This window comes from Amblyomma mixtum, chromosome 2, assembly GCF_055824585.1.
Source record: "Amblyomma mixtum isolate Tamu chromosome 2, ASM5582458v1, whole genome shotgun sequence".
In the NCBI taxonomy this organism is placed as follows: Eukaryota; Metazoa; Arthropoda; class Arachnida; order Ixodida; family Ixodidae; genus Amblyomma; species Amblyomma mixtum.
Genome location: NC_143013.1, coordinates 103,654,206 through 103,666,725, shown reverse-complemented (window position 1 = coordinate 103,666,725; position 12,520 = coordinate 103,654,206). Strand labels below are relative to the sequence as shown.

Sequence of the window (12,520 nt, the reverse complement as noted above, 5' to 3'; positions counted from 1 at the left end):
GCGTCCCCGGCTGCAAATGTTCAATGCTGATGATGATGATACCAGTAGCGACATCTTGTGGCGGCTTTCAGTACTAGGCGCTGCGCTCGTTCTTTGCTATGAGCACACGGAGAAAAATGATGCCGTCGTGGTGTTTGCTATCACTCATTATGCTCCTGATGTAGAAAAAAACATCCGGTGCCCTTGTTAGCGATACTATTACTCGATTTTCTTGCGTATTTCCTCAATAAGTGATTTACAAGTTCCCATCAACAAACAGTGTTCCATGAACCAGTTATACTTTATTTTGACAGCTGAAACATGGGAACCTCAACGTAACGAAATTCGCGATGTAACGAAATTTTCGGCTGCAAGTAGGACTTCGTTATATCGAGGTTCAACTGTACTTAGGTGAAAAAATAATTGCTTTCAGTCAAAACAAAAAATGATGCCTGAAAGGGTCAAGTTTCAAGTTGTTCTACGTTGTGGCTGTGACATGAGACTGAACCTCTTATTACCTGAGGCAATAAAAAACTAAAATACAATCGCTCTTTAGTCGTTTTAATTCATTTCAACTCTTAGCCCAGTCTGCCTCAAGAGTTCGAGCCATGAAGGAACAAGCAGCTGTAATGTTGCAGCTTTTTTTTTTCTTCTTGCCTCGCATGGCCTTTAGTCACCTTTGCTGCCAGGGCAACTGTTTAGCTGTTGAAACCAGAATGCCGTTATAGAAGTTCAGTTAGAAATTACTTACGGAGCTTGGGCAAGTCCCACGTGGTGATTTATGTTTGCTGATGCCTTGCACATCATTAGACACTAAGAACGCACAACCAAAACTTTTTGTGTACGCTCCTTTAATACTCTTCTGATCCATGCTCGTGCCCCTTTACCATTGGTAGCTAGTGATGCTGGCATTGATATATCTAGACAGCAGTGTTGTCTCACCCTCCAACCCTGGTATCAAAGGGGGGCCTGGCATAAAGGTAAAGAGTCAAGGTGATGAACCAGCAAAAAAAAACTGGTAGGGTTTAACGTAGTTAAACTGAGTATACTTGTGACAGCAAGCATTCATTCTTCAATTGGACGGGGTGCTTAAGATCCGCCTTATGGGTAAGACATGATATCTTTAGTGGGTTAATGCCCATGTATGCTGAATTGGTAGTTCCTACTAAAGATTCACAGATGGTGGCGAGTCCTCATATACCACTAGCAGTGCAATGGCGCAGCAGTTAAGAGATGCGCCACTGCATTGGCAGGTGGCTGTTTCTATCACCGACACAGGTAGGGGTTTTGCCACGCATGCCAGTATCAAACCCACGTCTTTCGGGTCAGCAGCCGAGCGCCGTAACTACTGAGCCACCACTATGGCGTTTGCTTTGAAATTATTTGAATAAAATCACTATTCGCTTCAGATTCGCTTCAAACCATGGAAACTGCTATTCACATGTGCCAATTAACTTGCATTTGTCCCCTGGCCCAATCTCTTCTGTGCTTGTCTCTTAACGTCACACCTATCGTTTTCCTTCCCATAGCTCGTTACGGTGTCCTCATATCAAGTTCAGCCCTTTTCGTTAGCCTCCACATTTCTCCCCCTTAGGTGAATACTGGTAAGGTACAGCTGTTATTTACTTTTTTTTTTTTTCTGAAAGGATACAGGTAAACTAGCTGTTAATCACAGTCTAAGAGTACCTGTCAAATGAGCTCCATCCTATTCTTATTCTTCAGAATATTTCACTCTCATGGTCTGGATCTGTGGTCACTACAGCCTTAACCCTTTCACTGTCACGGACGTACCGGTACGTTTTCGCGCTTCCCCCCCACAGTGTCACTGACGTACTGGTACGTTCTCTATCGTGCGTTCAAAATTTCGCGCTTGAGCGCAAAGCTGACGCTCTTCGACTAGCTGCGCCATCTGTTGAATCTTTCTACAAGTTCGTATTTTCACCCCTTACTATTTTGGTACGTGTATTGAAGAGTACGGAGCGACTGCCATCCCACCCCTCTCTCTTTGCTGAGTGGCGCAGTCGCTCCGCGTTGGCCGGATCATGACGCGCGCGTGTGGTTATGGGTCCAAGGGTTGTTCTGCCATCTGCCGCTGTTTTGCAGGTTTTTATTTTTCTTCTGTCGGGGTGCGTGTGAGCTACGGCGCTTCAAGTTCAAGGGTGCGCACCGTTGCCACTCCCAGAGTCAAAGAGACTGACACATGACTCCATCGCTGTTTTCGCTCTCTCGTCGCACCCTCGCTTGCGGCTGGCAGCAGCAAAAGCAAAGCCCCTCAACTTTGTTTTAGCCTTTTTCTATCTCCCTCTCTCATCTTTATTACACAGCGTCCCATTTCTCTCTGTTTTGCGGGCCGCTGAAAGCACACCCCCGCTGCGCGCGGTTACTTTCGGATATGGCTGACCGATCAGGACCTTCCTCTGCGCATTGGAGCGGTGGCTTTTCAGATTCTAAATACGAGCCGAGCTCGGATTCTGACTCTAACAGCGTCTCATCCGAGGAAGAGGCGAGTTCCGCATCGTCAGATTCTGACGTTGAAACGGCGGGACCATCATCCCGGAAGTGTGCGACACTGGGGGTGCGTCACGGGCAGAAACGCCCGACAGCGAAAGGGTTAAGTAAGATGCACTCCTTCACTGCTTCCAGCATTTCAGTACTACTTGTAAACTGGTGGTTTGTTCTAAAACTTAAACATTACTGTGAAAACCTGCGTATAGTCCTAGTTTTGTTTTTCCGGAGTTTACCATGCCCAGGGCTGGGCAAGATACTTCAAAATAGTATCTTCGATACGATACTCGATACCTTTGAAAATTGTATCTCCGATACCGATACAAGATACAGAACCGAAATCGATTTTCGATACCGATACTCGATACTGTATCGTCGATACTTCGATACATCACTAAAATATCAAGGAGGTCGTGGGTTCGGATCCCACCGGCGGCAGTGGTTGTTTTTTCTTCTGCTTTTCTAATCAATTAGGTTTAAGCGATAACATGTTTAGTAATATTCTAAATTGATCAACACCACAAAATAAATAAATTAATAAAAAAAAAAATCCCCTGTGCCCCTTGGTTTCTGTGGCTGTTGGCTTCTTTCATAAGTATAATGCAGGTTATATTACGACTAACGAAGTTTACATAGGGGCATATACACTGACATACTTAGATACGTATAATTTTATCTACGAATTGGAACGCCGCCTACAGATAGAAAGCGGATAGGAGATAATGGTGGCTGGTCAGCAGGGGCGTATAAGATATTGGAGCAGTACCCCAAACCTCCCAGCTGCGCCTTATCCAACAGACACCGTCGTATTATGCCCTGGGCGTCCTTGCTTAGTTAACTTTGAACTTTAATCCCGTGCCAGGCTTGTTTACGTGATAGTCAGCTTTGACTCAAGTGCAACTCGTACTTAACTGCCAGCAAGTTGTATCTGCATGAAAAGAATAGCGACCTCATCAGGCTAAAACAAAATTTCAAGCAACGTAATTTGACGTCATTTTATCGTTTCTTTTTTCGCATAGGCGAAATGTCCAGCGCCTAGTTTCACCCCGTAAGTGACAGTTAAAATCTGAAATATTAATGCGTTAAAAACAGTAAAGCTATGAAAGTTTACGTACTTTAAGGTGAAGCTTGAAATTCGAAGTCGAGGAGTAGGCACCGCTGATTGTTGTTTTACAAAATGAGCACATGGCCTTGACTTTGTCATCATCAGATGACGTGACAGTGAAATATTTTCCATCCAAGATGGCACACCAAAGTTCGTCAGCCATAGCGGCTGCTTATCTGCGCGTAACGCGGCCAGGGCTACTGGCGTATACCGCAAACTAGGAACACGTGTGAGCAGTTGCACTGAAATGGGACGGCAGACAGTCGGACGGCGCAGAAACGCCGATACAGAAGTGGTAGCTTGGGAGTTGGCTGAAAAGCAGCGAAGGGGCTGCCGCCCGTCTTGTGCTACCGCCTGAGCGAGGGCTTTTACAGCTTTTTTTTTTTGTATCGAGTATCGTAAAATACACGATACACTAAAAATGTATTTTCGATACCGATACTCCGATACTCTAGTTTTCAGCACGCGATACCTAATACCGATACACAAAATGTATCGAAAGATAGTATCGAAGATACATGTATCTTCGATACTGCCCATGACTGACCATGCCAAATTTTTTCCTCGTATTGTATGCAGGTTCAAAAATTTTCAGCCCAAATTTGAAGCTTCAATCTTGTAATTATTCAACGCTATTACTATCGGGCTTTCAGAAAGAGTATAGGTTTAGGTTTATTGGTGTTTAACGTCCCAAAGCGACTAAGGCTATGACAGACGCCGTAGTGAAGGGCTCCGGAAATTTCGACCACCTGGGGTTCTTCAACGTGCACTGACATCGCACAGCACACGGGCCTCTAGAATTTCGCCTCTATCGAAATTCAGCCGCCGAAGCTGGGATTGAACCCGCATCTTTCGGGTCAGCAGCCGAGTGCCGTAACCACTGAGCCACCGTGGCGGGGCTTTCAGCAAGAGGAGGCGCTGTGTAGTGGTTTGGTTGACTGGTTTGAGAGTTTCGACTTCAGCACCTTTCCACCACACCGTCCTCGCGACGTCCACACACTACCGGAAGCAAGATTGCACCTCACACGATTTCAGGACCACGAAAGCAGTTCTTGGCTGCTTTCAAAAAGAAAGTAATCGTAGCTGGCAAAACCATAAGCACTGCGTCACGCACTGCTACATGACCAGATGAGGTAGATGGAGCCTGCAGTTACTGCTGCTGGACGGCTGAAACGTACCTCTCTGGTCGCGCTCAGCAGTCACATCGCGGATGCTTCCTGTTTTCGATGCCTGGAGCGGGTTGGCCCTAGATCTCTGCAAGTGTGCTGCGCATACACTTCGCGAATCTCTGTTAAATCGCTTAGTCGAGTGCAAAATGCAGTGCAAATAAATGCTTTCACTGAGCTTTCTTAACTCGCATTATATGCGGATGACTTTTTTTTTTCTGTCCCCAAATTACACCTCTTGTTTTTTTTGCGGCTCCATGTTATACACGGGTTTTTACAGTCCTTTAGTTTTCTGCATGTTAATTTCTAGCCCCACCGTTCTGCTCTGCCTGTCTAACTCATTGATCATACTTTGAAGTTCATGCCCTGGGTGGCTTAGCAAGGCAATGTCATCAGCGAATCCCAAATTACTCAGGTATTTTCCATTAACTCTTTTCCCCAGCTGTTCCCATTTCAGGCCCCGGAATACCTCCTGTAAGCAGGCAGTGAAGAGCATTGGCGAGATCGTGTCTCCCTGCCTGACACACTTCCTTATTGGAATTTTATTGCTGACTTTATGGAGAACTATGGTAGCTGTGCAATCGTTGTAGATATCTTCCCGTATATTCACATAAGACTCTTCCACACCCTGATTCCGCAATGCCTACATGACAGCTGAGGTTTCCACTGAGTTGAATGCTTTCTCGTAATCAATGAAGGCTGTATGTACGGGCTGGTTATATTCTGCACATTTCTCTATCACCTGATTGATAGCGTGAATATGGTCTACTATTGTCGAGTATCCTTCAACTCTGGCTGCCAAGTTGGGGGTGTGGCCCTTACAGAGGGGCCCCCTACTTTGAATAAAGTTGCTTGCTGTGCCTACTTTTCTTACCTGCTCATTTTGTTTTTTGTTATTGTTCGCGACACTGCTCTTTTCCTTCCACTCTTTGCGCCTCCCCCCCAGCCACTTTGTGTACTTTCTAGTCATCTTACTCTGGTCTGAGAGGACATAGTAGTAGCGCTAAAGAACAGGAACGACAGGGTAGAAGAAGACAACAGAGGCGCTAGACATCAACTGACTTTATTCCCGAAAAATACCACGAATTTGATGTCAGTTGATGTGTAGCGCCTCTATTGTCTTCTTCTATCCCGTCATCCCTGTTTTCTAGCACTACTACTATGCCCTCTCAATCCAAACACCAACTAGCCCAGCTTTCTGCCTTAAATATCTTACTGTGGACCTCACCATGAAATCTCTAAACTGATCTGAGAGAGTCAAGTCTCCTTTCCGCTTTCATTGGCAGTTTCCGATTCTTCTCGTTTTTTCTTTTGAGTCCTTCACTGCCTGAGTCTCTTGTTTCGCTTCTTGACCCATGCGGTCTCTTCGTTGACCCCAGGGTGCCCTGGTCTGCAGTGGCGGTGCACGACTGTGACAGCGCTGTGCCCAAGAAGGAGCTGCTCCACTCCCTCCGTGGCAGTGTGGTGGCCCTGTGCGTGGTGCCCAACGACAAGGTGAGGGTCCCACTCTTTTTTACCCAGTGTCTTTCGGGTCAAGCACTTCCTCCCCACCACTTTTTCAGCAGAAATGCCCGCAGGGCATATGGCCGCGTTGCAATGGGGGCAAAATGCAAAAGGTGCCCATGTGCTACAGTTTACTGAGTCATTTCCTTTCCCCAAAACAATTTTTAAAAGCAATTTTACATGTCTGGCAACTTATAGCGGAGGCACACCCCTGAAATTTTGTCTCAGTGGTTACGGCGCTTGGCTGCTGACCCGAAAGACGCAGGTTCGATCCCGGCCGCTGCGGCTGAATTTCGATGGAGGCGAATTTCTAGAGGCCCGTGTACTGTGCGATGTCAGTGCACATTAAAGAACCCCAGGTGGTCGAAATTTCCAGAGCACTTCACTACGGCGTCTCTCATAGCCTGAGTTGCTTTGGGACGTTAAACCCCAATAAACTAAACCTCTTTTTTACTTTTTTTTAATTTTATGATGTCAATACATGCAAAATTGATTGGACCCGTAGTGCACTTGTCTAGTTGAGGGTCCAAATACATGGATGATCGCAAAAAGTAGCAGCAGAGATTCCAACAACAACCAGTACAAAATTACACTACAATCATCGTGGCATTGCGAATGTGCGAAGCACACAAATATAATAACAAAAAAAATGCCAGGTGCAAAGAAAACAGAACCAAAAATAAGTTTATAAATGCGCAAATTATGGATCGCAAACTTATTCATTCTACAGTTCTGGGCAGTCAAGGAAAATGCAAGGCTGAAAAATTGTGTTTGACGATGGTAGAGGTTGTCTTGGGACATTAAACGCAGGGGCACCTCTTGTACTGACGTCAAGAGGAGTGTGCAGGTTGCTTGTCCTTGCACATTTTTTTTTTTTTCGTTTGCTTACACCATCGTCGAGCTTGCAGCTTCACGTTGTCTGTGCTTTTCAGGTTTGCTATCGAAACACTCAGGTGTCTTTGTGTCACAAGAACGTCGAACGTCTCGACCTTCATTTTGTGGAGGCCACAGAAAAGATGTCTGAACCACTTTTGCAGTGTAGCTGTATACAGGGCACTGTTGAAAACGTGCCTAGAGGGGTCATGTGATGCATGTGGGCCGTGTAATACGCACACTCTCAGGATGGTGGGGGTAGTGGTGGCGTAAATATACAGGCGGGATTAGCCTTACAGAGGCCTCTTGGCAATTTCTCCGCCTGAGTCACTGGTTTTAAGATATTGCGTCCCTACCAATGGCCCATGAGACCAGAGTCCTTGGAAAAGTTCAGCAGTGGTCGTGACACTAATCGTCGCTCGGTTTGGGAGCCCCCGGGGGTGCACAATGCGTGACACATCACACATGGGAGCGTTCAGTCTCCTCATGCTTTCAAGGAGCGTCCCAGGCAGTGACTGTTGCTTTCATTTCTGTGCCCGGAATCAAGGCCAAAATGGTGTGAGAGCTTCTTTGAGGGAGGCAGTTTGTCAAAATCTCAATGCCACAGTGATGTTCCGTTCGTGAATTTCCCCTTGTTGAGAGAAGGGCTAGAATTTGGCCGAAAGGGGATCTTAGCATGTTTTCAGGAACAAAATTTTCTTTTTTTTTGTTAAGTCAGAACTGGTGGACTTCTCAGGAAAGCTGCTGGGGAATAGGGGCAGAAATAAAGATTTTCGGGCCCACTTTACGTGGTTTTCGGTTACAGCATAGGACGTAACTGCAATGCCAGCAAGCAAACTTGTTGAGCCGAGTATTGACACAGGGCATGGCAGGGGAAAGTTCACACCAGGCTTTTGGTGTTGTGCCGTTAGCTACAACTGCGGTACTGCACCTTCTGTGGGCTTGTAGTTCGGCATAGTTAGCTTTGCTTTTTTTGTGCCTAACGAGACTCTCTTTGGTTCCTTTCTTTCTGCATTAGTGGTAACCGTGGTTCCTTAGTGTGAGCGCAGCGTGCAGTGTTCAAAGAAAAGGGAGTGCTGTGCATTAATGGGCTAAAGAACCAGCATAAAAGTCTCTTGGGGTGGTGTTCCGCACATGTGGCCTTATTTTAGTGGAGGCAAAATGTGAAAACGCCTGCATGCCGTGCCATGTCATCAAAGAACCCAGGGGGTCTAAATTAATCCGGAGCCCTTTAATATGACGTCCCTCATAGCCCTCGTGTTGCTTCAGGTTGTTAAGCGGGCCTTAGAAGTAAATTTTTATTAAGGAAGCTACAACTATTAAATCTTCAGGGAACATGCATTTTTGTGTGCTGATTCCAAATATGTAATTTAATTTTATGCACAGCAACTCCTTGTGCACACATGCGATATGCTAGGTAAGTTTTGCCGAGAATTTGAAAGAAATTCTACTGCAGGGAACTTGTTAAACTGCATGCCATTGGTTTCTCTTGACATCAAGCCATGCAATAAGGGTAAAATTATCATCCTGCTTGGTATAGAAGGTGAGTTATAGATGTTGAAATTAGCAGTTTCTTTTCGTTTGTGAAGTGGCAAATTCAAAACCCTGTAACTCGACTTCTGTGATAGGCAGGATGATAATTTTGTCCTTAGTGCCTAGTGTGATGTCAAGACAAGCCAATGACATGTGTCCTAGCAAGTTTCCTGCAGCAAAATTTATTAAAAGCTCTCGGAAAAAAGTTGCATAACATATTATATAAGTGCACAAGGACTTGTTGCACATAAAATGAAGTTACATATTTGAAATCAGCACGCAGAAATGCATGTTTCTTGGAAGATTCCATTATTGTGACTTCATTAACAAAATATTTTTTAAAAGACCAGCTTCCCCCCGTAAACCCCACCATTCGGTCGCTTTTGAATAAATGTGGCCTTAGTGCTATGCCATAATCCTCATTCCACTGCACCACGTGTGAAGCCTTGCAAGCTCAGGGCAGTGGAGTCTCACACAGTGCGTTGTGATAGTGCGCGCGACACGTTTTGATGGGTCAGGTATTGGTTCTCGTGATTTTAACATGTTTTTCTGATTGCACGGTCAAGTCAGTGGTGTCCGCTTCTCTTGCTAGCACGAGTGAAGCTCACCACTGCTAACCACTGCTGTCGTCTCGGCCAAACATTCCTAGCAAGGAGTGTGCATGGAGAAATAGTGGTGGAACCAGTTCGTGTTGTTTCAATTGAAAATTTTTTTTTCTATTGCTGTGCATGCTGCCGCAGCTTCTGGAGACGGAGGATCCATCCTACCCAAAGTTCGTCGATGGCTGCGGCCCTTATGAGTGCCTGGGATATGGTGAGCCAGCCAACTGTGCTCTTGTTAACTGAGGCAGTGTACCGTATAAACGTGTGTAAAGCGTGGCCCGCATGGAGCGTTTTTCCGGGCGATTCGTCGGCGTCGACGGCACCATAGCGTTTTTTTGCCACCGGAGAGGACGTTTTTGGCAAATCGTCGGGTTCTGTCGAAACAGAAAAAAACGTCGACGCCGCGCCGACTCCGAGAGAGGGCAGCAACAGAGGTCCAATGAGAGCCGGAGCGGGCGTCACATGACTCTGGACGGAGCCATGCTGGCCGAGAGAGACGCGTTCGCGAGCGCTCTCTGGCACTGTAGCTTGACCACCAAAACTGCGTCGTGCTTCCCGGAAAGACGGGCGTTTGGCGCTCCGAGGATACCGAGTTCTAGTTCACTATAGTACCGAGGCTTGGGCTTCGGGTTTCTCGGCCGAAACGGCCGAGCAGCGCGTTGTCTTTCGGAGGAGTCGCTTTTAGCTGGCCGCGCCGTCATCAGGGGCACGCATAAACGGTAGCGCCCTCTAGTGACAAGGCGCCAAGGCACATCAACGGTGTGTTGAAGAAATTTTTTATCCGTAATTACTGATAACTACGATGGGTGCATTGCGAGCATTTTTCGTTTAAAGAAGAAAAACTGCAAATAGATGAAAGTGTAACAAGTGACTAAAACCTAGACAACTGCTTCACCAGGTGTCGTTCTTGCGAGGTAAACACACTGTATTTAGTTAGGCCTAAGAGCTTGAAAATCGCCATATTATTTGAAAAGCAATAGCAAGTTATCCCTTATACCTCTACGCGTGGGCGAGAGTGTGCGAAATAAAAGTCAATCGCTACCATTTGAGTGAGCTATCGCGTCGAAGAATCCAGCGGTGGCATGAATTTATTCCGAAGCTGGCGAGCAGCGCGCCGCCATCTTGTCAACGTATCCCGTAACGCGCCCGTAGCGCGCGCCACTCGGCTGCTGACCATGCGGGAGTGAATTCGTTGACGCCGGCGCGGGCGTTGGGCGCGCGACGCGATTTCGCGGGTAAAAAGCGCTCTATGCGGGCCAGGCTTAAGGGTCGCGCTTTTTTTTCCAGATTCGAGGGATAGTTTTCAGGGTGGGGCCCATACATGCAATGTTTTTTTTGTGTGTTTAATATTTCCTTCGGGAAAACAGGGTGCAGCCCTTGCACACGTTTATACAGTATGTATATGCACCAATAGATGCGACAGATTTCTGTGTAGTTGTTCACAAGTTGTAAAAGATTCTATCGCTGGTTCTGGGAACCAATTACAGCACCACTTGGTGTGAAGTTTTTGTTATTATTGATCCTTATTTTCACTGCTAAAGAAAGAACACAAAAATAACAAGGAGATTGTGGCTAACATATGAGAGTGGGTAATGAAACATTCACAGCAACAACTTTTGTCCATAGATGGCACACGATTGATGCACGCTGGTCACCATGACCAATCACTTTGCTGCTATGTTGGAGAATTGTGAATCAGGACAGATTAAAATCAGCATCACAAAATGGCAGCTTGGTATTCCTTGCGCATCAAAATCACTTGGCGCAGTCGTGGATACCGATAGGATAGGCCTCGTTAACCACTGAAGTGAACCAGGCTGTGACCTGAGCTTGAGCCAACATGGAAGAATCAGTTGCGAAAAAGCGCCGAGTTGAAAAAAATAAGGTGATCTTTAGTGAAAAGGCAAGTGGCAGTCGGGCTGCCTCACATGCCGTTGGTGTTCCTGTAACTTGTATGCACGATCGGCAGAAGCAAATTTAGACGGGATTTTCATCAGCTGGTCAGCTCTGAAGGTCTCTAACGTGCCAAAGGAGGGCCGCTTTCCAGAGATAGAAGAAGAGCTTGCAGCAACAGCCAGCAGACCACAGGCGACTGTGGGCATTCCTGAAAGTTGGGGCTGTGCAACTGGCAAGGCAGAAAAACGTAACATGGACGGAGTTCAAAGCCAGCAGGTGCTGGATGCAGAACTTTATGAAAAGGTTCTAGATTTTTGCTTCAATGGTGAAAAGACTGCCAGTGATTCGTCACCTTCTTGCTGCACCTTGTCACGTCAGGGTGCTCCACCACAGAGTGCAACAAAGGGGCTCCACTCTCCATGCACTAGTCTAGGAAGTGCAGAGCAGTAACGAGACCGAACAACTGGCTTGTGTCAGCTGTATTCCCCCGCAAATGTGCGCATGCCCCCTGCTGCCGTTGTGAGATTCGTCGTGTGTCTTTGCGCAGGGCTGGTGCGAGCCATTGACCCTTCGGAGCGCCTCTTCTACATCACCAGCCCCGAGCCACAGGAGCGGCTGGCCAAGGTCAACGCCCTCATTCGGGGCGACCTCCATTTGCCCGAAACCTTGCTCACTTCCCAGGTATGCCACGGGTGAAGAAAGAATCTGTCGTAGGTTGTAGAGCTTCACTGAGATGGAGTGTGTGCGTCCGACGTGTCAGTGGCAGTGCATAGCAGGGGGGGGCGCTGGAAACAGCCCGGCTGACCTACGGCTGTATTTATTTCCAGACTTAGCAGCAGGGATGTGAGTGATGAAGGCATGGACCACTACATGTATTACACTCAACAAATGAAACGCGAACTACAAAAACTGAAGTGCCAACACAAAACTTGACCAACAAGTACAGTGCACCCTAATGCGAGGTTTTGAGTGCAGGTTGATTTTGCAGTATATTGAGGCAGAAAACTTGGATGACCCTTAAGTTACCCCTTAAAGGGACACTGAGGAGAAATGGAAGTTGGCTTGTATCGACAGAATACCAGCTCCTGATTACAAAAACGCCACTCATACTGACAACAAAGCTCTTGTAACGTAGAAAAGAGCAAGAACCAAAATACAGGTATCACCGCCACAGGCGAAACTCGCAAGTACAAGCGTGATGACGTCATAGGACAAAACAGTGTTGCTACATTGGTTCTAGCAACACTGGGACACGTGAACCCACGAATCACTGAGGCGCAGCCAATGCATGTGCAAATCTCCTTGATGTCGCCAGATGGCACCACGTACCCGGCAGCTACGCGCGCGCCTGCAGCCTC

General features: G+C 46.8%; 1 protein-coding gene across 3 annotated transcripts in view; it reads left to right on the top strand.

Annotated features, from left to right (window-relative positions):
- LOC149360355 (polynucleotide 5'-hydroxyl-kinase NOL9) overlaps positions 1–12,520 on the top strand; it is a 65,344-nt gene that overhangs the window by 48,599 nt on the left and 4,225 nt on the right. For all 3 annotated transcript variants that reach the window (XM_089572291.1, XM_089572290.1, XM_089572292.1), the window contains exons 12-14: positions 6,135–6,249; positions 9,405–9,477; positions 11,710–11,843. In XM_089572291.1, the coding sequence (XP_089428417.1) occupies positions 6,135–6,249; positions 9,405–9,477; positions 11,710–11,843 (322 nt within the window). The remainder of the gene's footprint in view (positions 1–6,134; positions 6,250–9,404; positions 9,478–11,709; positions 11,844–12,520) is intronic.